This window comes from Epinephelus lanceolatus, chromosome 19 (assembly GCF_041903045.1).
Source record: "Epinephelus lanceolatus isolate andai-2023 chromosome 19, ASM4190304v1, whole genome shotgun sequence".
Lineage (NCBI taxonomy): Eukaryota > Metazoa > Chordata > Actinopteri > Perciformes > Serranidae > Epinephelus > Epinephelus lanceolatus.
Genome location: NC_135752.1, coordinates 10,908,401 through 10,931,652, shown reverse-complemented (window position 1 = coordinate 10,931,652; position 23,252 = coordinate 10,908,401). Strand labels below are relative to the sequence as shown.

Below are 23,252 nucleotides of genomic sequence, written 5' to 3'. Positions count from 1 at the left end.
GCATTTGAGAACATCCTATAGACATTCATCTTAATCTTCTAAAAAATTCACCTTATACTCATTTGTTGTTGGAATACTGTCAATCTGCATTTCCCCAACCAAAGAATTCAGACATATGGGTGTCTGTCAACATGTTTCCTGATCAGACAGCAGCTTCTGACCTGCTCTCAAGGCTACAATTTAAACACCTTCAAAGGTGACACTTCCTGACCTATGACTGACACTGTCAAGATGTGACAAGCAAGTTTTCACTTGATATCCTTTATAAAATATGTAATAAGTGAGGTCTGTTTCAGAGGGTGTAGTGTAGTTCATAGTAAAAACAGGCGCCAACACTACTGATAACCAAATACAGCTGTTGGGGCCGAACTCATTATTCATTTGTTCATGACTTGTGAGGAAAAAATGAGCCTCTGCTTGGCTGAGGTCTTGTCTTGCAATTTATCTGTTCAAAAAAGAAAGATAGCATTTTCATCCGGAATATCAATGAACACACGTACACTACAGCTAATCTTTACTGATGATCACGTGGCTACTTTCAAAACATCTACTCACGACAGTGTGATTTTAAGGTGAACCAAAAAGAAAATCGACCTTGGTGTAGCTCCAACAGTTCCCCATCCTCTCCTCCACCATGTCTGGAGTCTTCCTGAGACCAGCTAGTAGTTTCTTAAGCCAGCACACTAAGCATACAAAGTGTCAGCTTGGTAGGGGCCGTCTGATTCTCTTAGCAAACTACACCATGTACTCTGTGGCTGCTTGAAGCATCTCTGCACTAAAAGCGCTTTCATATCAAAGATACAGGAAGCGGTTGTGGTGATGAAAAGTTTGAGAGCTGTGCTCTGGCCTCCACAGTAGTGCAGCATTTTAAGGTATCTTTATTTAACTTTGTTGTTCGAATTAGTTGCTCAAGTTTCAAGATAATATACCACTGTAGCTTTACTGAAATCACACGTTGTCTAAAGTTTGATGAAATCTCTCAAATAACTTTGAAGCAGCACTCACAAATTAAACGACTCCCAATTAAAGCACTTAAGTACAACAATAGAGAGCACTCTGAGTGGGGGGGGGGGGGGGGTTTCCAGGCTGCTTTGTTAGGCAGTTTCAATGAGCAATCACTCATCAACAAGCCACTCAACAGAAGAATGACAAGATAAAGCCAAACAATTAGACTTTTTACTCAAATAATGAGGCGACTCCTCGGCAGCCTTCATTCCTGTTTGTTTCTCTGTCCTCAAGACACCTATTTTTCTTGTTTCTACAACAAGCATTTCCCTTTAATGCCCAAGAGCATGCTTACTCTCAGACTTATTAGTGACAATTAGTCATCAAACAGCATTTGCTTCATTATCACTGGTAGGCACCGACCATTCATAGAGGAAAACAGACAACAATCTGCAAACGTCACTGCAGCCACATCATGCACATAAAACCCTCCACTCTCTCCCACACACATAACTCAGATTACCCTTTTTTGCAGGGGCACCATCTTATCCAGAGTGTCTCTGTGTGGACCGTGTACCCTTTTGAAATATCCAAATCCAGAAAATGTCCATCCAACTCCAAAGCAGAACAACAAAAGGCTGAGGTTAGGTTAAAGAGGGCATCCACGAGACCATTTCCAAGCTTTCCAAAGCGAAGCAAGTGCAGATTAGTGTCTGGGTTTGGAACAATGTCCGCTGATCCCACTCCCACACAGTAACAAAAGAAACTGCACAGTTGTAGCAAGTAATTCCCGATTGTCTGAAAGAAGCAAGAATCCAAGAAAACAGGAGAGGAACCGATGTTGCACTGGCTCCCTCACACAAACACTCTGAATCTGAGGCCACGGCTGCCCACAGCATTCAGGCTTAATGCTCCATCAGGCGTAAGGTGGAATAAGTGGGATGGGAGAGGAGGACAGTGTGAGAGAGAGAGCGGAAAAACACAGTGAGGGGGGCTGAAAGGAGTAGAAATGACAGGAGAGGCGGGATTACATGGGAGGGGATTACATTTAGGGAGTGGAGGGGGGTAGCAATTGCTGCTGGGACATCATAAATTCTTCATTTCACCATATTTAAAATAATATGATATATAGGTACGTATAAAATTGAGGTTATGATCCGCAACATGATGAGTCATTCTGAGCTCATGAATCTTTGCTGACATCAGATGGGATAGTTGTTGCTTGAGTAAAATGGAAAATCCATCACCAAAGCAATTCGCCAGCTCCAAGAGAAAGAGCTGATTAATAAATTATGAATCTGAGTGAGGCAACTATCAAAGACAACAACACATTATGTGGAAGTGTGTCGGACGCAAGGCAAGCACACAGTTTTCTAGTCTTCATGCTGTATTACATTAACCTCCTCCAATTTAAACTTCTAAAGTATGTAACCCTGTACCTGTTGTAAATGATTTGGCACTGGTCATAGAAAACAGATCCAGTGACAGGAATGTGTGAGCAAAGAGGACAAGCGTGCAATCTCGGAACCCATCAGCTATCAGTCTAACAACCATAAAACCCTGGAGGCAGCAGCAAATATTTCGGAAGATCCAGTCTTCAAGTGGATACCTGGGCCAAGACTTCCTCTGTCGTGTGCCACTTGTTTCAACAAACCTCTCTATAGAAGGTTGTTTGCATAAGAATGAAGACTGAATTAAAGAAACATTGTTGTCAGAGGATAGCTGATGAGTTCTCAGAATGCATTTCAGCCAGGAGTGTCAGTAAAAACTGTTAGTCGGTAAACCACCGAGAATATTTTTGACGCACTACACTCTAGTTTACTGCACTAAATACCACCCGCATCTAGTGGGAGCTAGCAAATAGTGCCGCTCATTTGGCGACCCAACAGTAGCATGGAAACACTGTGCCCATCCTCCGGTCTCCCCCGTGGTGGCCCCAGTGAGTAAGCAGCTCAAATTTGAGCTATAAGCCCCATTTGGCATTGTTTACTATGTTATCACTGTTAGCTCTGTTAGCAGTGTCAGCAGCACAGCTACTGGTGCTAACGTAGTTAACAATGCTAAAGAGGGTTTGCAGCTCAAAATGAAGCTGCTTATTCATTGGGGCTCGCTTGGGGGAGATATGATGGTGACCATCATGTGTCTGCATGAACTTCCACAGAAGTAGTTCCCAAATGAGCAGCTCCACTAGCTAGTACCTCAGTGTGGTGAATAGTGCAGAGCAGGTTAGCTAACCAGTGGAGAGTAGAGGCAGCTGGGCACTGCGTTTAATGCTAAAAATTGAAAATATCATATTATATGAATTTGTGCTTAGTTTTTTGGTCTTCTTTGATTGTAGACTAAATATTTTGGGGAGGTTGGGCTGTTCTTTGGACAAAACATACTACTGCATGTTAAATTGGTCTGGACATTTTTTTAGCAACCTATTGACCGAACAAGTGTCAATCGTGAAAATATGAGTGCTGAAAATAATCATTAGTTGGAGCCCAAACAAATCACAAATCAGTTCTAGTTGGAAATGATACAGGGGTGATGGGAGTTCATTTAGCATCTGTGAGAGCTTGTTATCATTAAAAAAAAAACCTTTTTAAATCAAATCCATTCACATGTTTCGATGTAGCTCTCCATCAGTCTTAGTTGTTTTTCTGGCTGTGATCTTGACTATGAACATAAAAAGTTCAAAACCTAAGACAGAGGTAAAGAGGAAACTGTAAAGCAGCAACATGATAAGAACGGTTTCCTTTTGGTAAAAATACTTTCAGTTGGAAAAGATGAATTTCAAAAATGTGAATTAAATGAATCCTTTTTGCAGTTACTCAAGTTAGCATGTGCTCAACATGCAAAGTATACAGTGTCCGGCCTTCTGTCACAGTTGGCTGAACAGTTACTAGACGCATATTCAAACCTGCAAAGGAATTTCTGTAAAACCTCCTCCTATGGCCCTCCATACTAAAGACTAATAACTCCTGCTCCAACTCCAGACTTGCTTCCATTCTGTCATCTGTGGCCTCTGACACCTGACCTTGTTTCTGCAGGAGGGAATAAGTGAGGGATCTCTTCAGGAAATGAACCAGCCCCACTCTGCTTGTTATTTCAGGACACAATCCCACTAACTGTGATGCATGTACTATTGTGGTAGTACATGAAGGAAAATAAATACAAGTGTGTACAGCTAAATATTTTTTTATTATCCAGGAAATGGGAAACAGTTCAAACAGAGAACAAAGGACACACTTAGCAGTTACTAAATATATGTAGGTTGCCCATGTGCTGTAAGAAAACAAAAAAATGCTTGTTTAAGGATCAGCCTCCTGACCTCCAACTGGTGATGGAGATTATGGTGCAGTTTAATGTATTAGACTGCCAGTTAATCTGAACTAATGCACATTATTTAGCAACCATTCCAGATCGGATCTCACTGACCTGCATCCCTACAGCACAGAGGTTTTCTCTTTCCTCTCAGTTTAACATAGGCAAAGCACAAACACAAGGACAGGGAAACAACTGAGGTGAGCCTAGTGCATGTAAAGGCAGTCTTGTGTTAATCCCATATCCTGGTCATCTTCTATGGGAGTAAAGAAAAGGCTGTACAGCAGGGATACTCAACTTTCTTTGCCCAGGGGGCCATTTTTGCAAGTTCATAAACGATCATGAATAATACTTATCAGTATATATAATAAATGAATGGCTTCTTTACAACCTTTCAGTGTTTGCTGTCCTCATTCATCTCTGTCAAGAGGCAAATCCAGTTGCCAAGCACAAGACAGGTGCACACAGGGTGTTTCTAGGATTTGAGGACATTCAGGGCTTTGCCCGGACTACTATTAGGGGGTGTGGGGGATCCTTACCTGATGCTTCTTTTGGATGAACAACCTTAATTCTTGTGCTTTTTTTTAATGTACTCTCGTACCTTAATTATAGGGCTGTACCTGACTCAGAATTATGTCAGTTGAATCACTCCACAGCAAAATCTGGGGACCAAAACATTCCCAGAAATACATTGCACAGCGCAAAAAAAAAAAAAAGAAAAAAAAAAAAAAAAGGACTGCTCGACTTAAAGCAATCTCAGTCAACTGAGAGGTTGGAGGGTCCCCCGGCACCCTGTCGTTAGTTAAGTATCACTATTGTAAGGCTTCAAATCCTTGAAGCAACTGAATAGCAAAACATAACCACTACAGGATACCTAATGTTGGAATCTAAATACCACTGGATTTGCTGCACTGAAATATTTCACTTTAAAACTCATCTACAGAATGTGAAGAAGACGAAGTATGCATAACTTCCTTTCCTTACACCAGTACCCTTCCCAGCCTGTATTCATCGTCAGAAAAACGTCAAGATGCTCGACACCGAATGTAGTATTTGAGTACCACAGTCAAAGCAGGTAAATTCCTATGTAGCTTCCTGTCCTTCTCCTTTCCACCACAGAAGGCAGTGCAGAGCAATAACACTAGTGCTAACACTACTGCTGCTGATGCATGTGTTTTTTTTTATCCCCAGTTGGTTTCAAAGACACAAGGTCTAGAATAAATGGAGCATGTTGAAGGAAGAGTTCTCTGACCTGACCACAAATTTCCTAAGGACCGATGAGTTTCATAAAATAATGCACCTGTCATCCTCGGAAGCAAGATGATTCATGATGCAGGAATACAGACAACACTACATAACAACTATTTGGCATAGTCATCGCCGTTTAAGATAGGATAATTGGTACAATAATGAAATCAGGAACTTAAAAAAACAGATCCTGCGTTAGATTGCAAAGCGAGTAGATCCACTTTACAATTAGGTTGGTGATAACAGGACTTTATTGTTTTTAAAACCTTTAAAAAATGCTCCTGGGTACGGTTCTTGGTTTATTACAGCCTTAACACCTCTGCAGAGGTCGGTTTGCTGCTCTGATGATCACAGCAAAAATCAATGTGCCATTACAAACACAAGTGAGGAGGAAAAGGGGAGTCGTATCATTGGTAGACCGAGGGGAATGAACAGGCAACAGCAAATTGCTGACTTAAAAGTTAAAGAGATGTAAATGCAGATGTGAATCAGCCATCAATAAAAAAAAAAAAGCTCAAATATAATACTTGTATAATGTTTCACATACAAATTTCTGTTTGTCCTTTAAAAGATGCCTGCAACTAAGCAGACCTGACTTTTTATCAGAAATGTAATAACCTTTCATTTATCAGAATTTAATCAAAAAATATTCTTGGGAAAAAAGTCTCAACAAAAACATCTCATTAATTTAATTGGTGGTATAATAGGAGGATTTCATAGATGGATGCATAGTGTGCCTGATTAGTAAGGGTACAGGATTGACATATGAACTGACCCGAACATAAAATAGAGATTGCATTTGTGGCTTTACTTTCATGAAACATTACTCTGATTAATACAACCGTTAACCTAAACGCATTTAGATTTAAAATAAAATAACAATGTCCCAGTGCTCAAAGTTCTGTTGCAACTATGAACTAATTCCTGCAAGGACTGCAAAAATATAACCTTCCAAAACTTGGCTTCAGTAAGTTCAAAGCTTTCCAAACTTAGCTTTCAGCTTTCAGATTGCGTCACAGTGGTATCTATATAAAGTCTAGCCTCTGACAGGAAACCTGTTGAGATGAATAAAAGCAGACGTCACGTTAAAGTAGGGGGGAAATCCACAAAGGCTGAGGGGACAGATGTTCTGCTGGAGGGAGGACAATGGGCCAGTAGCAGCGACAGTAGGTTAGGGTGGTGGGTATGGGCTTGAGCAGAAAGTTTGAGTCATTTTTTTAAGAAAAGAAAAACAAGTCAAAATTTCCTGATTCCAGCTTCTTAAATGTGATTATCTTCTGGTTTCTTTGCTCCTCTGACAGTAAACTAATATATTTGGGTTATGGACAAAACAAGACATGAGGAGATTTGGGAAACACTGATGAGCATTTTCCACCATTTTCTGACATTTGATAGAAGAATATAATCGACAGATTAATTGACAGTGAAAATAGTTGTAAGTTGCAGCCATACACGGGATTGGAATACAAGTGCTGTGTCAGACACAATGTATGTCCTGATTGCGTCATACCCATACATACATTCAGTGTTGGTAAAAAGAGAAGGTGGTTTCAGTGTGGTTTTTATGCTGTTGTCTACTAGAACCATCACGGTACAACATGAATGAGTTATTTCAGGAACCTCATTAGCTAACAAACCCCAAACTGCAGTGAGAATGAGAAGGGTGAGGAAGAAACTGCATTCAACCAAAAGTGGTCATTAGGCTGCGAGGGTGCTGCCAGTTCAAATAATAAACTACCCAATTGTTCTTGCAAAACTAGTTCTGCCTCACTGAATAAAGCAAAGCGGCAGAAAATGTTTAATGCTTTGGAGTAATTATCAAAAGCCTTACTGACTACAGCAGACACAACAGAGATATGACTCGGTGAAGTAACGCGGAGCCACTGAAATCAACTGTGTGGTCTATGAGTTGGTCAATGCTGCGCTTCACTGTGACTCGCGACAGTGGGCGTCCAGCAGCAAGAACAAATATTTGGGGGAGATGCCAAGCCCTCTCTCAAACACACATCAGGCTTTGTGCGAGAAAGCGGGGCGGAACAATGCATCCATAGCCCGGTGTAACCCCCGTGTCGGAGAGGAGTCACAGGAAAAGGGACAGTGGCCTCGCACACACAAACGCGCTCATGCACACACATAAACAAAGAGTGCTGATCATGTGCTTGACCACTGAATAGCAGCCCTCAGCTATTTGTCTTTGGGTTATTAAAGTTTGAGAAGGGTTTGTCAGCCCCCTGCCCAACCACCCTAAATGAGGGTTTAGCACATGAATTCAAAGACACTTTAAACTTGTGCCAAAATTAGCCAGTGCAACAAATAAATCTTTCTTTCTACATGGGATGAGTTTAAAAAAAAACTAAAAAATAATAATAATAAAAAAATAGCTAATTACAGAACAATTACTAATAACAGAGCTGACATTTGTGTAGAGACTTTCACTATTACTACTGAGGATCAATCATCAACTGCCGGATGTTGGGTGACATCTATGCAAAATATTCCTCTAACAGAACAAAACAAATAGGAAAATATGAGTACAGCCTCACACATACAATCCTTCTGCAAAATATGAGCAGCTGTTTGGGGCAGTGGGTGACCTTACGTGTAAGAGCTCTTGTTTGCATGCCATGTACATATTTATAGAAACAACGCCTCTGCCGGTCTGAAACTTAAGAATGTGTGTTGGCATATGCACACACGTGTAACATGCTTCTTTGCTCATAAAGCATTTCTTCTCTGTGCCTGTCTGTGAGCGACCCCCATTGCTATTTAATCCCTCTACCTCTGTCCAAGTCACTTAGCCGTATTCTGTATGAGTAGTCGGTTCGCTCTGTAAGAAGTACTAGTCCTTATTGTGGCAGTTAAACAACAGGAAATTGCTGTGTCTCACTTGTGAGTCATAGTAACTGGAAGGGTGGTCAACTCATTCATGGACTCAAAAAGAAACTGCAGGACTCATTTAGGCATTTGTCTTGTAAAAGTCTTATGAGCTTGTGTCTAACGAATGCTTTACAAAGCACTGTGACAATGGTATACACACCACAGACATTCTATGACTGGCACACAGCCTTTGTTGCTTGATGACACTGTGTTTGAATGGAAAGATTTGTTCAGCAATTTTACATCTCTGCTCACTTACAGCACTTGTCATCTTCATCTGCAGTAGCACCTGCAGATACTCTTCCTCAGGGCTCAGCTGGCATTCCTCCTTTTGCTCCTCCATTTCCGATTTAACAGAACGAACATTGTCCAGGAAAACAAAAAACTCACTTCTCCTGCGCAACATGGTCACGGTTTTTGTGCGACAACTAAGTAGAAAAAAGCAGTTCCAGGGGAGTTTAATCCATCTCAGAGGGGTGCAGTGCAATAGAGGAATAAGTTTTGGTCAAGCGGTGTAGTCTTAAGAGATGTAAGATCCTGCAAATAGTAACACAAAGACTGGATCCAAAAACATCATGTATCCTGATATTCAAAGAACATATTCATCAGACGAAGCACACCAAATGCAGGCAGAACTAAAAGTCTAGTGAAAAGGAACAACTGCAATGTTGTAAGTAACCAGCACAGAACTTGATTAAATGACGTTGTCATTAATCTGATTACTACACCTCCCTTCTAACAACCTTAACCACCCAATAGGATGCTGCTATTCTGTGGATTAATTCTGCTCGGCCAGCAAGCACACATTAGCCATTGTTCTTCTTGAGCTGTTTTTGTTCTTTTTGGAGGATAAAGCTCTTAAATTCTTATATAACAAATTCTCTGGAATGAAGGAAGACTTTGAACTTAGTATTCTCACTATAAGAGCACCGCAATGACACTTTTTGTACCAAACTGCAACATAGCAACATAGCAAGCTGTTGGCCCATTTATTCAGTGACAACTTTGTCTGACATAGATAGATACTGACTGACATGGTGTTTGTACACTTACACCTACAGGAAGACTTTTAAAAGACTTAAGTCTGGCACCCTCTAACATCTAAAGCCAATGTGAGTTTTTAGTCACAGGCTATTAGATTTTGCAAAGACTGGAGTTTCTGCAGGGTCACTATTGGCAAGACTACAATCAGATTCCTTATGAGATAATTTCCCATCCTGCTCCTGATGGAAAATGTTATACCATACAACGAGGCATATTAACAATTTCTTACCTGTCTGCACAACCACATAACTCTAGAAATACAAGATCATATGCCATATGTTGACAGAATTCTTGTCAATTTGGCATCAATATTATCCATAAAGATAAACTGTATTTGTGTATCGTTACCAGCCTCCATTGGTTAGCCGCTCTAATTTAGCACGAAAAGACAGTGACAATGTGATGCAAACCCTTTTAAAAATGAAGATTTCTCACTAAAACAAGTGTCGGTTGTTGGATCAGATACATGCTGAATCAAACGCCAATTCTTGTTAACTCCACAATTCCACCAGTTTCTCCTCCTTTTCCACAGTCCAAGAGTCCTCAGAGCTCTCTCCATGTTTCATGGTTTGCTGCTTCTTGTTTGGTGCTGGGAGGTGCAGCTATTAGGCTAGTTGATGACATCATTGAACTGAGTTGACTGAGTTTTATGATCACCACAACTGAGGTGAAACTTTCAAGATTTTATTCTAACATTATAAATTTCTGTTAGACATTGAAATTGCTTGACTACTCATTTGGTGTAAGACCAGCTTTGGAATATGAGTGGCCTACAATTTACTAAAATGTCTCACTTTTAGCTGATAAAGTTTTCAAACCCATGTTAAGAGAGTTAATATCTGACATATATATATATATTAGGGCTGCCACGATTAGTTGACTAATCGTTGACTAATCGACTATTAAAATAATCGGTGACTATTTTAGTAGTCGACTAATCGGTTTCAGTCATTTTTCATAGAAAAGTACTATAAAAGTACCCCAAAATACTCTTAAATCAGCTTCTTACTTTCAGATATTTGCAGCTTTACACACTCTCCCGTGACAGTGAACTAAAACCCTTTGGCGTGAGTATGAAACAACACATTAGATGACGTGATTTTGGGGTTTGGGTGAGACAGACCGACATTTTTCAACATTTTAACACATTTTTCGATGAAATGATTAGTCGACTAATCAAAGAAATAATCGACAGATTAGTCGACAATGAAAATAATTGTTAGTGGCAGCCCTAATATATATATACATGTATATTAGCTTACTGAAAAGGTATTGGTGTATATGTCAGCCAATAAGTAGCCAGAAAGTGCAGAACAGGAAATGCCAGACTGGGTTTGAGGTCATATTATAGAAACAAGCTGTCCCTGTCATGGAAACGTTTTTCCCCTGTCAAAGGGATTTTTGGGGGAGTTTTTACATATTCAAATGGTCTAACAACAGAGGGTGATGTAAACTGTACAGGTCCTAAAGCCCTTGAGGCAAATTTGTCATTTGTGATATTGGACTGTATAAATAAAATTAACTTGACCTGAGTTGACTTTTATTTTTCAGCTGTAAAATGTTAAGTTTAATACATATCTTGGGCACAAGTCTTAAAAGAACAAATATAAGGGAGCTGTATCAAGATCAAACAACAATATCAGTATCAGCCTCAAATATCCTATACGTAAACACATGGCACGAAACACGCTAAGGGCCACAGTGATGAGTTAACACCGACTTGGTGTTACTGTAAATGACACCCATGCTCAGCTGTCCACTAATAGTACACAAGCTATACATGGTTCAGGTGAATCTCTTGCCATGGCACTCAAGCTATGTGCTGCCATGACATGTCTCATGTAGCTTTTTTCCACTTAAGAACAATGATTTAAGTATAACAACTACATGCTCCCTTCCAAAATTGTGACAATAGTACCTTCATGATTACTATACTTCTTTGCCAATAGGTGTCAGTCTTTAAATCAAATCATACTGTAGCTGCCATGGAACTTTGAGTGGGAAAAATAACATACAAACAAACAGCACTAGCATGTAATTAAGTCTGCTGGCAAACATGACGGCAGTAAATGAAAGACTAGATTAAACATACAGTGCCCTCCAAAAGTATTGGAGCAGTGAGGCCAATTCCTTTATTTTTGTTGTAGACTGAAAATATTTGGGTTTGACATCAAAAGATGAATATGGGACAAGAGATCAACGTTTCAGCTTTTATTTCCAGGTATTTACATCTGGATCTGATACACAACTTAGAAGATAGCACCTTTTGTTTGAACCCACCCATTTTTCATGACAGCAAAAGTATTGGAACATGTGACTGACAGGTGTGTTTTGTTGCCCAGGTGTCTCCCAATTACATTGATTATTCAAACAATAAATAGCACTGGATGTCTGAGCTCAGTTTCAGATTGGGTACGATAGGTTTTGCCTGTGCAGACTGCATTTAGAGGTGAAACCAACATGAAAACCAGAGAGCTGTCTATGGGTGAAAAAGAAGCAATTGTGAATCTGAGAGAAGATGGACAATCAATCAGAGCCATTGCACAAACATTGGCCATAGCCAGTACAACCATTTGGAATGTCCTGAAGAAGAAAAAAACCACTGGTGTACTAAGCAACAGACGTCGAACAGGTACACCAAGGAAAACATCAGCAGTTGATGACAGAAACATTGTGAGAGCTGTAAAGAAAGACCCTAAAACAACTGTTAGTGACATCAGCAACAACCTCCAGAGGGCAGGAGTGAAGGTATCACAATCTACTGTTCGCAGAAGACTTCATGAACAAAAGTACAGAGGCTACACCAGAAGATGCAAACCACTCATTAGCAAGAAGAATAGGAAGGCCAGGCTGGAATTTGCCAAAAGGTACAGAGATGAGCCTCAAAAATTCTGGGAAAAAGTTTTATGGACTGATGAGACAAAGATTAACTTTTTCCAAAGTGATGGTAAGGCGAAAGTTTGGAGAAAGAAAGGATCTGCTCATGATCCCAAACATACAAGCTCATCTGTGAAACACGGTGGAGGTAATGTCATGGCTTGGGCTTGCATGGCTTCTTCTGGGACGGACTCTTTCATCTTCATTGATGATGTAACACATGATGGCAGCAGCAAAATGAACTCAGAAGTCTACAGAAACATTTTGTCTGCTAATTTAAAGAAAGATCCAACCAAACTGATTGGGAGATCCTTCATCATGCAGCAAGATAACGACCCAAAACACACTGCCAAAACAACAGAGGAGTTCATCAGGGGCAAGAAGTGGAAGGTTTTAGACTGGCCAAGTCAGTCTCCAGACTTAAACCCAATAGAGCATGCATTTTACCTGCTGAAGAGGAGACTGAAGGGAGTAACCCCCCAAAACAAACAACAACTGAAAGAGGCTGTGGTGAAAGCCTAGAAAAGCATCACAAAAGAAGAATGCAAAAGTTTGGTGATGTCAATGGGTCACAGGCTTGATGTAGTTATTGAAAGCAAAGGATTTGCAACTAAATATTAAGTCTCATTCACTTTAATCTATTTTAAGTTTATATGTTCCAATACTTTTGCTCACCTAAAAATTTTGTGTTCCATTACAAATAATGCTATCTTCTAAGTTGTGTATCAGATCCAGATGTAAATACCTGGAAATAAAAGCTGAAATGTCGATCTCTTGTCTCATATTCATCTTTTGATGTCAAACCCAAATGTTTTCAGTCTACAACAAAAGTAAACGAATTGGACTGACTGTTCCAATACTTTTGGAGGGCACTGTATTTCATGTTTTACACTTAGACTCAACTGTGTGTCCTGCTCACACTTTCAGTTCATAAATAGATCTGAGCGACGCGATGCCTTCTTATTATCGGTGTCATGTTAGGCGTCTCTTCTTGCAATGGCTCTTTACTCACTACAGCTTCAGTTTAATAACTTAGCTTCAGATGACAAGAGTCAGATCTCACCCTTGAGGATCAGATTTGTTTGGCTTTGTGCCAACCATGTCTTGCATTTCTCCTTTTAATCTATCGGACCACTCTGGGTAAACAAGAGTGTTGTACTCGTTGTCTGCGTTGCTGATGCAGTATTACCCTATTTACTGTAACAACTCATTTGAATTTGGCCTACATATTGCAGAAAGGTGTCATAAGTCAAGATAAAAGTCATGCAGACAAGTATGGCTGGTACAGCCAATGAGCAGGGTTGCTATTTTTAACCAGAGCATTGTGTTTCGCTGGAATGGTCTGCTGATGTTAACACAGATAAACATATAGCTGCTGAGGTTGATGCCGTGGGTTTCCTCAACAGTGTATTGGACAAATCTATGGTACAATGATCACTCTACCCTGAATGAAATGATTTTGTAGAAGAAAACACTTAAATGAATGCATGAGAGTCAGGCGCTAAAGATGGAAGGCATTATGTTGGATCTCTTACTACATCCCCTCTATCTACTATTTGATTTTTTTAGTTGCTTTTATTCTACTGAATGAAAAGCCAACACTTTAACCTGCTAACAGTCCACAAGCACTTTGAGACCGTAGCTTTATTCTCTCTTGCACACAACAAAAGGTTTAACGCTGATGCTAGAATATTTTACGATCCTATATTAGTGGGGAAGCCCTCAGAGGACTTGGTATAAGTACTTTCTTTGTATCATCAAAATGAGCTGAAACATTTGGTTGGTCCTTTTTCGCTTACAGTTTTTCAAGTTCTCTGAATTGGGTGGCAGCACTTTCATTCCACCCTGATATGTCTCATCTCAGGATATGAGTAAAGATGGCACTTGTCTGACACAGCAAGCAGGAAACTCATGTTGGAAAGACTCAGATTTCTCCGTGTGTTTACTGCACTTGTATGCGTGACAGCTGCACAAGTGTTTTCTATGGTAATGTTCAGTAAACAGAGGGAAACACCTACTCGGAAAGAGAGAGACATGGAAACTTATTAAGTTTGTGAGGAAGACTTGTCTCTGTTATTGAATGAAGCCAGACCCCACTAGAGGAAGTGATGGGTATTATTTTAAATGCCAAAATCATTTACTGAAACAATCAACGACCTCCTCCCTCTCTGTCTGGCATCATGTGCATTAATAAATGTCCACAGCAGCCCACAAACTGCCCCATCATAAATAACTGCTAAATGAAGAAAGATATTCCAGCTAAAGCAAAAAAGGTTGTGATGAAGCATCCTGCAGATTCAAGAGCATTAACAGACCACAATGATGTACGCTCTTGCCAAGAAGCCTCCTCAAGCCCACACAGCCTCTCAATAATCACAAAAATGTGAGGTTAATTCTCCCACTATGAGAGGACAAATCTAAGATGAGAAATTTTGAACAACCATGGCGAATAAGCTTTTATTTTGAAGTAACACATGTGATTGTATCCTCTAACATCTGTCTTGCAATTACAAGAGAGGGGAAAGCGAATGAGTCAGTGTGATGACAGCCAAAGAGAAGAAAAGAAAAACAGAGCAAATGAGGAAATGTAAAGAAAGGCGAGAGTGGACTGGAGTGAAAGCTGGACATATCCTCAGCATGTAGAATATTTTGAAGCAGTGGGAGACAAATGTGTGGTAACTGCATGGCTGCACGAGCCAGTTTTCATTATGGCTTTGAATCATTTGACATTAAGCAGCCGTAAAGTAACTGCTAAAAAAGGTTCGTTTGGTACCGACAATGTCTACTGACCGCATCTGGTATCCCTTAAAAATGAAGAGCTCTGAGGAAGCTAAAACAACAGACCACCGCTGTCACACAAGCACCAAACCCACTGTTTCCTGGCCTCAGAAACTTCCCTGGACTTCATGATCACAAAAGAAGACAGATGGAGAACTGTGATAGCGAAGCCAATAAAATTTACACTAGCATCTTTAGCACTTCACCACACACAAACATGCAGTAGGTGTGTTTGCAAGCTAGCTGCAGCAAACAGCTGTGCTTACATCCATTCCCAACACCTATTTTTGCACACAGAATGTTTATAAGTTGTTCTGTACAGGTAAATATGAGCTTGTTGCTTCTATGTGTGAATCCTGAGCTATACATTGTACATGTGCCACCTGCTACAGCTCTTTACAAACGAATACTTTTGTCATTCTATGGACACACTATCACTGCTATCACTATGAGTTTATAAGCAACACACTGTATTTAAAAGCCCTTTGTTCATCCGTCACCTTGAATAGTCATAAAACAGCAGGCAATCTCAGTGCTAGAGTTACTCCATCACTCTGTCGAGGGAAATCCAATGCTGTTACAGCATGACACTTACCGTATGTAGTACAATATAGCAGTGATTAGGAGAACATGGAAGGCTGTGAGGCTCAGGTGACAATATGTCAGAGCTCATGTGACTGAAACCCAATGGCAGATATAATTTCCACTGTCACAGCAGTGATTAGAGGCTGACTTAAAAAATAACAGAAGAGGGAATGACTGCAGATTAGAGGCTGCAACAGTCTGTGGTGGGAAGGATTGAGTCACCTTTTCATGGACAAGATGACAAAATAGCTTACACTGCTGCTATTCAGTTTAGAAGAAGCGGAAGGACAACACTTGCGGTCAGAAAACGCCCAAGACAGAACATCTCAATTAATTCAATGGCTTGTTTTGTCCGACCAACAGCCAAAAACACAAACACATCTACTATCATGTTAAGAGACAAGAAAAAGCTGCACATGTTCACAGTTGAGATGCCATAAAGACCTATTATGCTGATTTTCAGGGTCATGCTTGTATTTGAGGTTTGTACTTAAACATGTTTACTCGTAAATGGTCAAAAACACTCTGTGTTAGAGGGCTCAGTTTAATCAATTATGAAAAGTAATTGCTGATTCATTTTCTGTAAGTCAACTAATTGATTAATCAATAAATTGACGAATCATTGCAGCTCTAGATAGACATGTCAGAGGACAATTCATTGGACTGCAGCTAAGGTTAACAGTTATACTGACAGCGATGATGTACAGGTTTGCAAATATGTTACACCAGGTACGTTTAAACTGTCATTTGTGAACCCTAACCTTCTTCAATAGGATGTATTTTTAGGCAAATTGAAAAGAAGAGAGAGGGAGTCTCTAAAGAAATTCCTATTTATTGAGGTTCACCTGCATGTCTTAAGTATGTCAATGTGAACCTTCTCTTATTGTTTGAATACTCTCTTGTCTTCCCCCCTCTTCCTCCTTTCTTTCTGCCTCCAACTCCCCAGGGTGCAGTCTGAGGCCTACAGATCATCTGTGAATCCATTCATCTCTATTTTACCGTCATGGAGGTTCAAAGAAAGAGCTGAAGAGAAAATGGGCTTGGGGTGATATCACTGAGTCAGCAGGTGGGTAGGGATGAGTGTAAGATTTAATGGGGGGTGAAGGGATGTCTGAGGTAGTCTGCCAAAGGTTTCAGTCTCTGACCCCCCGACTTCAGTCGAAGGAAACAAACTAGCTCAGGTTTCAGTCCTGAAAGTGCCCTGAATGTCAAGTGAACAGCAGGGGATGAGGCTGGACCCTGGGGGAGTCTCAGCTGAGATGAGATACAACAGGAGAACAACACTGAGGAAATCTCAGTCTAACACCAGGCTGTTTCAGACTCATAATAACACTACCAGGAGATCCACCCTGATATCTCAATGCTGTTAATGCACAACTGAAATCGCTCCAAAAAAATCCCAAGACCATGAGGTTTTGATTGAACTTTTCTGCCTGTGCCCCTCTGGAAAAGTCTGGAGCACCACTTAATGACATAAGAGAAAGCAATTGGCATTTAAAGGGCCTCTCCAGACAATACCACTTTCCCTTCCCAATTACATTAGGGGCGGTGGCTAACAGATAAGAGTGTGCCTACAATTAAAAATAGGAGACAAGCATCTCTTAAGCTGTCCCCAATGGCAAGACAGATATTCTCGCCTCAACTGACGCTGAATAAACAAAGTAACACACCATTTACACAATGTAACTAGCAAAGCATTTTTCAGACAGGGACTACACATGGATTCAATTTTTAAAAGTCAATGCTCATTACCCTAGTGCAGTGAGGCCTTTCACAATAATAATGTTTCTCGACTTATCAAGGTCAGCGAAAATTATTGAGGTCATGTCAATGTATCGTACGATATTTCCCGCTGTTTTTACATGCGTGTTAGTTTACATAAGAAAGTCTGCAACATTTTAATCAACATAATGCCAGAATACACAGCAGTTGGGCAGCATATTGCCTTTTGAGGAATGACTCTTGATACCCCTGTGCCAAATGTTTAATATATATATAAAATATATAATAAATAATATATTTTTAAGTGCAATTTTTGTTAAGAGAGCCCGGGAACCCTTTGAGGATATTTTAATCATTCAAATGATTCTATTTTTTCACATTCCAACCCCAATGTCTAAATATTCTTAAGAATTAAAAGTTCATTGCTCTTTGAAGGGGTACCTGCATTTATTTCTGGGACAATATATCATCCACGAAAAGTAGTTATAGCTAGAGGCCTACATTCAACTCACCTTAAGCTGCTGCTCTTTCAGTAGAGTTTCAACCTTGTCCATGTTGCCGTATCAATAAGCCGTGTGACAATACAAGATACTTTTATATTCTACAGACTATGTAGATTTAGTGGGCTCCTCCGTGCAACTGTGTGGAAAAGGAGCTTAATTCCAGTTCCCTAAATCACCACACAAGAGAAGTGAAACATTCAAGGTGTGTCATAGAGGAAAGGTGTGGTAGTCACTTTGTTTAAGCCAGAGGACGGCATTTAACGTCTTTTTTCATTTTAAACTATGGACTGCTGTGTGTGTGGTAAAACAACCTATCATCGGTTTGATCTTTCTTGAACAAATAATTTTGGCCTGGTTAGTGGCATCTCTACTGCTCAGATTGCCAGCGCTACCTCTGACACCCGAGCCCAAAGAGGAAATACTTCTGAGATGTTGCGGTGTCCTTTTCCTCACACATTCGAAAACAAGCACAGCTAACTTGATTTAGAGCAGTTTTTTCGAGTGTGATGCCTCTATAAAATAGTCGCTTATGATTTTTTTTTTTTCTGACCCCTGTTCCGCTGAGAAACAGTCACATGTTTTACCACATTCGACTTCCTTGTTCTCTGGTTGCGTTTGTACATAATGCCTCTTTTGGAAGGGGTTTGGGGTCCTTAACTGTGCATGCATGTGATCTTGATCCATTCACTTCATTCTCTGCCTGCACAAAAATAAATACAACTCACATTTCTTTAAACCTAGACCAAAAATTTACCGTCTGTCATTACATTTTATTGCTCTGCAACACCACTCTGTCAAGATATGATGAGTTTTAATACCCTGATTTTTATACAGGTCAACAGAAGATGTGTACAGGACAGTCTCTTCTGCAGCACAAGTCTCCCTGAGCAAACAATGTTTCTGCAGCACTTCTGTTGGTACCTTGTTGGTTATGGACAGCTCAGTGATAGTCATAATTTTCATGGCAGCAAACATTCCCAGTCAGTCTTTAAGTGGACGGTGAAGACTGTAATCAGGGCTATGATGTTGCACCAAAGGCATTCAGCATTTTGGAGTCTATCGACTGACTGTGGTGCTTTACTCATGCTGACTCACAAAGCCTAAACAATACCCAATCTAGCTATAACCTCCCCACCAGGCCTCTACTGAAATAAACTTCCAATTCCATGCTTCTCACTCTATGAACCAGTAATGGAGTACAGTATCAACAGCAAGGCCTGGGTGCACTACCTCACCACAGCAGTCGTGTTCATGAGAGAGGTTGAGAAACCCTGCTCGACTGTGACTTCACTTCCTGATATATCATTTACTTTCCTGTTCACGGCGAGGAACAACAGGATGAGCATGATAAAATGTGTGGTGCATATGATGTCTCATCCTTCATCTGTCATGTTGTTGTACAATCTCATTTTTTTTAGCTAACTAAACTCAAGGACAGTGATTATAAACATGTTGATGTTCAAAATACTGGATTGTGCCCTTGAAAATAACATAGAAGAATATGGAAGAGCTGGTGACGAGTTAAATTTTACTTTGACGAATCAGATAGATGGGTCATTTGCTTATATACAAGGCTGACAGCTATGGAGCAATTAATCAATTTGTTGATCAGCAGAAATCTAAATATAAACTATTATGGTTATAGCTTAATCGATTCATTCGTCTTTTATAGATTTCAGCTCCTATACAGTGAGAATTTACTGTTCAACCCTGGTTGGTTACAGTGTAAACTGTTTTTCTTTGGGTCAGTTGGACAAAAGACATTTGAGGATGTCATCTTGGACTCTTTTTCACAATTTTTTTCACATTTCATGGACCTATACTGTTTAGCGAGCCAATAATCTACAGATCAACTGATAATGAAAATAATAATTAGCTGCAGCCCTACCAATAACTACAAGGTACCATACCCACAACATCCTGCCCTTGCTCTGCATAAAAGTGTGGGTGCTGCCACAGCAACAGCGCTCGTGTTACTGTATGTTTTGCTGTTTGATCTGGTTTAGGACAACAAGAAAAAAAGCTGTGTGCATTCTCCAGTGGCAACAGCCACCTGTAGAGTATTGCTGTGCTCTTTCTGCTGCCCTATTGCAGGGACTAAGATTAAAGAAACAAGTGCCTGGATTCCATTCAGCCCACTAACAGGGGGAAAAAAAGCGAGCATCTGGTTGTAATACATTATTCTCTGCAAAAGCTCAGTCTCTGTTTGAAAAAACTTCCAAATGTTTTCCAGACTTAAGGTACACATGAAAACTTGTAGAATACCTTAAGGCTACATTCGCTTTGCATGACTACCTGGGCAGTGGTGTTTCTCGGTCAAGCATTGCAGTAGTAAAGTAAAAAACACACTGACATCACTGGGAAAACGCAAGAATGTGGAGTACTGGTGGGTTACTCTCTGAACTTTGGACCAGGTAAATTACTGGAGAATTCAGGAGAGTGCCTCCCCCTCCTTTTTTTCTTAGAAAGGAAAACACATCCCTGATTTAACTATCTCCAGGCCTCTTTGCTGCTTGGTAGAAAATAAAAAAAATCTAGCTCATAACATTGACATTAGACTGTAGTTTTATCAGAGAAAAAAAGTGCTCCATGCTGCAGTATTGTGATCAGGTGCTGTGCAGCATTGTCGACCTGCAGATCGTGAGTTTAAGTCAATAAAATGTGACCCTTTCTGCAGGTTCAAATGCAAACACCATGTAGTAACTTGCAAGCATACACTCATACATGTTTGTACTGACACACACTTAAAACATACCACCATTCAGTCTATGAATCCTGCAATAACATTCCAGCACCTCTGCCAGGCAGTCTGTCAGCACACAGACAGCAGAATGACTGCTTTTAGTGTGGATCATTTCCACAACAAAATAACAACAAGAGCCACTGAAACAAAACCCCAACAACAGGAATTCCACTCGCCATAGCTGCTTATTATCAAGTCGTAAAAATAGTTTGACACAGTCCTGTAATCCTTATTCCCATGCTGTGGTTTACAACACACTGCCCTAAACATGTGAGTATCTGTGTGTCCGAATAAGGGGAAATACCACTGATACAGTGGATGGGTTGATAAGGGCCACCACTGAGTTGTTACAAGTGAAGCAATCCTTAAAAGTGAATTTCAGTGAAAAGTGACATCACTGCAGAGGAATTTATTGTAGTAAGGTTACTGGGCTTTTACTCTTCTACTATTGTTGCTCACAAAGAATGCCTCACGAACCAAATCATTCATGAGCATAAGGTCCCCCTGGTTTTGTGACAAACGTGAAGGATAAACATATTTGTCAAATGACTAATCAGACATTTCTGTTTGTAGTTGCAAATAGTTTTTTGGGACCCAGATTTTAAGGGAAACTGTGCCCATTTTCAAAATGCATACATGTTATTTCCAGTCTCAGATAATCTAAAAAAATATAAGTAACATGAACAACTCTCTCCCAAATCCAAACACTAGAGCACTAAAACTCAAACTTGTGATGTCATAAAATGTGGAACTGTTCCATAGACAATGAAAAATCTTTAAAAAAAAAAAAAAAATCCATAGACAATGAATGGTAAAAGATGAGACTGAGAGCACCCAGGGGAGTATTTGGGTACATCTTCTGTTTCAGAACTGACAACATCACAATAGAATAAAGCTCATTTGGGTATAAAAAAAGACAACTTACACTTTATAGGTCTACAAAATCAGTCTCCAATTCATTGTCCATGGAGCAGCGCCAAACTTTATACATTATGACATCACAAGTTTGACACTAACTTCTCTGGTTCATGGCTTTGAGAGAGAGTAGCTCATTTTCATAAATATTAATTTAACATTCTTAGGCCATGGAAATAACATATTGGAATTCTTGATAACGGTGGTGTTCCCCTTTAAGGCTGTAGGTTGTGAATATATATCAATATATATAAATAATTTTTGAGCAAGCTGACCTGTTTATGCGGTTATTAAATGGCAATAACATGTGGGTTAACCAGTTGAGTTTCACCACTGTTTGCAGTGCTTCGGTGCAGATATATAAGGGAACTCATCCACTTCCTCTACTGGCAGTGACAATACATCTTGTGAAATGAAGGTACATGTACATGCTTGTTACACGTTTTTATGAAACCGTTACAAAGAAGCAAGTGTCACTGCAACATGAACACACAGCCTCAGCAACTTGGCGCTGCAGAGATGTTATAATGTGAGGGGGTGTGTGTCCAAAGCGTGGTTTGAAATGCTCAAATGTAAACTAAAATGGATGGTTAGCTAGCTGGGCTTTTCACTCACACCCTCCCTCCCAACTGCGCCGTGTTGCACTGATGTTGCAACGAAATGTAACACAGGCAGAGCAGAAAAATACACCAGCTTGAGTGATTAGCGCTACAAATTAGCTGGCTGTGGTCACAGAGGCTGAACATCCACCGAGCGGCACATACATAGGCTACTAACCGTTGTTTTAGCTGCCTCAACATGGAGCCACTGCGCCTTGTCACACTCGTGTTTATTTTATCTGAGAACCGTTAGGTCAACACAGGCCACATACATAAAAAAGCCGTGAACAAACGACACAAGTGCACAAGAGACTCACCCATAGCTCTGACCCCCAGCTCATGGTTTCAGTACGATGTCCTCGGAATAATCCACAACTCGTTTGAGGTGTTTTCAGCACACACAGCGACAGACGGGATTTTCTTCACCCTTTTGTGGTATTCGCCTGTCACTGACCGTATTCTGTCAGAAAAAAAAGTGCTCCTCTGTCTAGTTTTTCATTATCAACGTCTCATCCTGTCTGATACAAGATGGCCAAGAGCTGCAGCATAATCTTCAAACAGGATAGTCTCGCTATATGCAGCGCGCGGGCACCCGCTTTCGACCCAATGACAGCTGCTCCTGCGCGCGCACAGGCGAGAGAGAGAGCGAGAAAAGGAGATGTTGGCAGAGGGGTGTCACTGCAGGGTTGTCCAATAAAGCCTTCACAAATATCGGTGCTCACTCACTATTCCTGGTGCGTGTGTACTGATGGAAAGCCCTAGTTTGAAATGCGGGCTGAATGCTGAGGGAACATGGCGTGTTGGTGGGGGGAGGGAGTGGGTTCAAAAAGGTCGCCACCCTCGGCAGATGTTTCATTGAACACCCCCAGAGGGTTTAATGCTAACTTGTGGGCAACCACTTTCCCTCTCTGTCTTTGTGTCTCTCTATGTGATAAGACCAGAAGTAATCATGCATGGTGTTGACAACACCCTGGATTTACTTAGCATTTACCCCACAAGCTTCCACTTTGCACACAGGATGTTGCCTCTGGGGTGCTGAGTTTAGAAACTTTCATGCAATAAGAATGAAGAGATAGCACGGCAGCCATAAACCTGCTGCTCAGCTGG

The 23,252-nt window shown here is 40.5% G+C and overlaps 1 protein-coding gene across 24 annotated transcripts in view; it reads right to left on the bottom strand.

Moving 5' to 3' along the window:
* The window catches only part of fnbp1b (formin binding protein 1b), a 72,776-nt gene extending 49,896 nt beyond the window's left edge, over positions 1-22,880 (bottom strand). For 20 of the 24 annotated variants that reach the window (XM_078162106.1, XM_078162104.1, XM_078162110.1 and 17 more), the window contains exon 1: positions 595-737. In XM_078162106.1, the coding sequence (XP_078018232.1) occupies positions 595-636 (42 nt within the window). In that variant the 5' untranslated portion in view covers positions 637-737. Of the gene's footprint in view, positions 1-594; positions 738-17,897; positions 18,041-22,462 lie in introns of those variants that run through there. The other 4 variants (XM_078162108.1, XM_078162109.1, XM_078162118.1 and 1 more) reach the window with 4 other exon arrangements.
* Between the last annotated feature and the right edge of the window lie 372 nt (positions 22,881-23,252).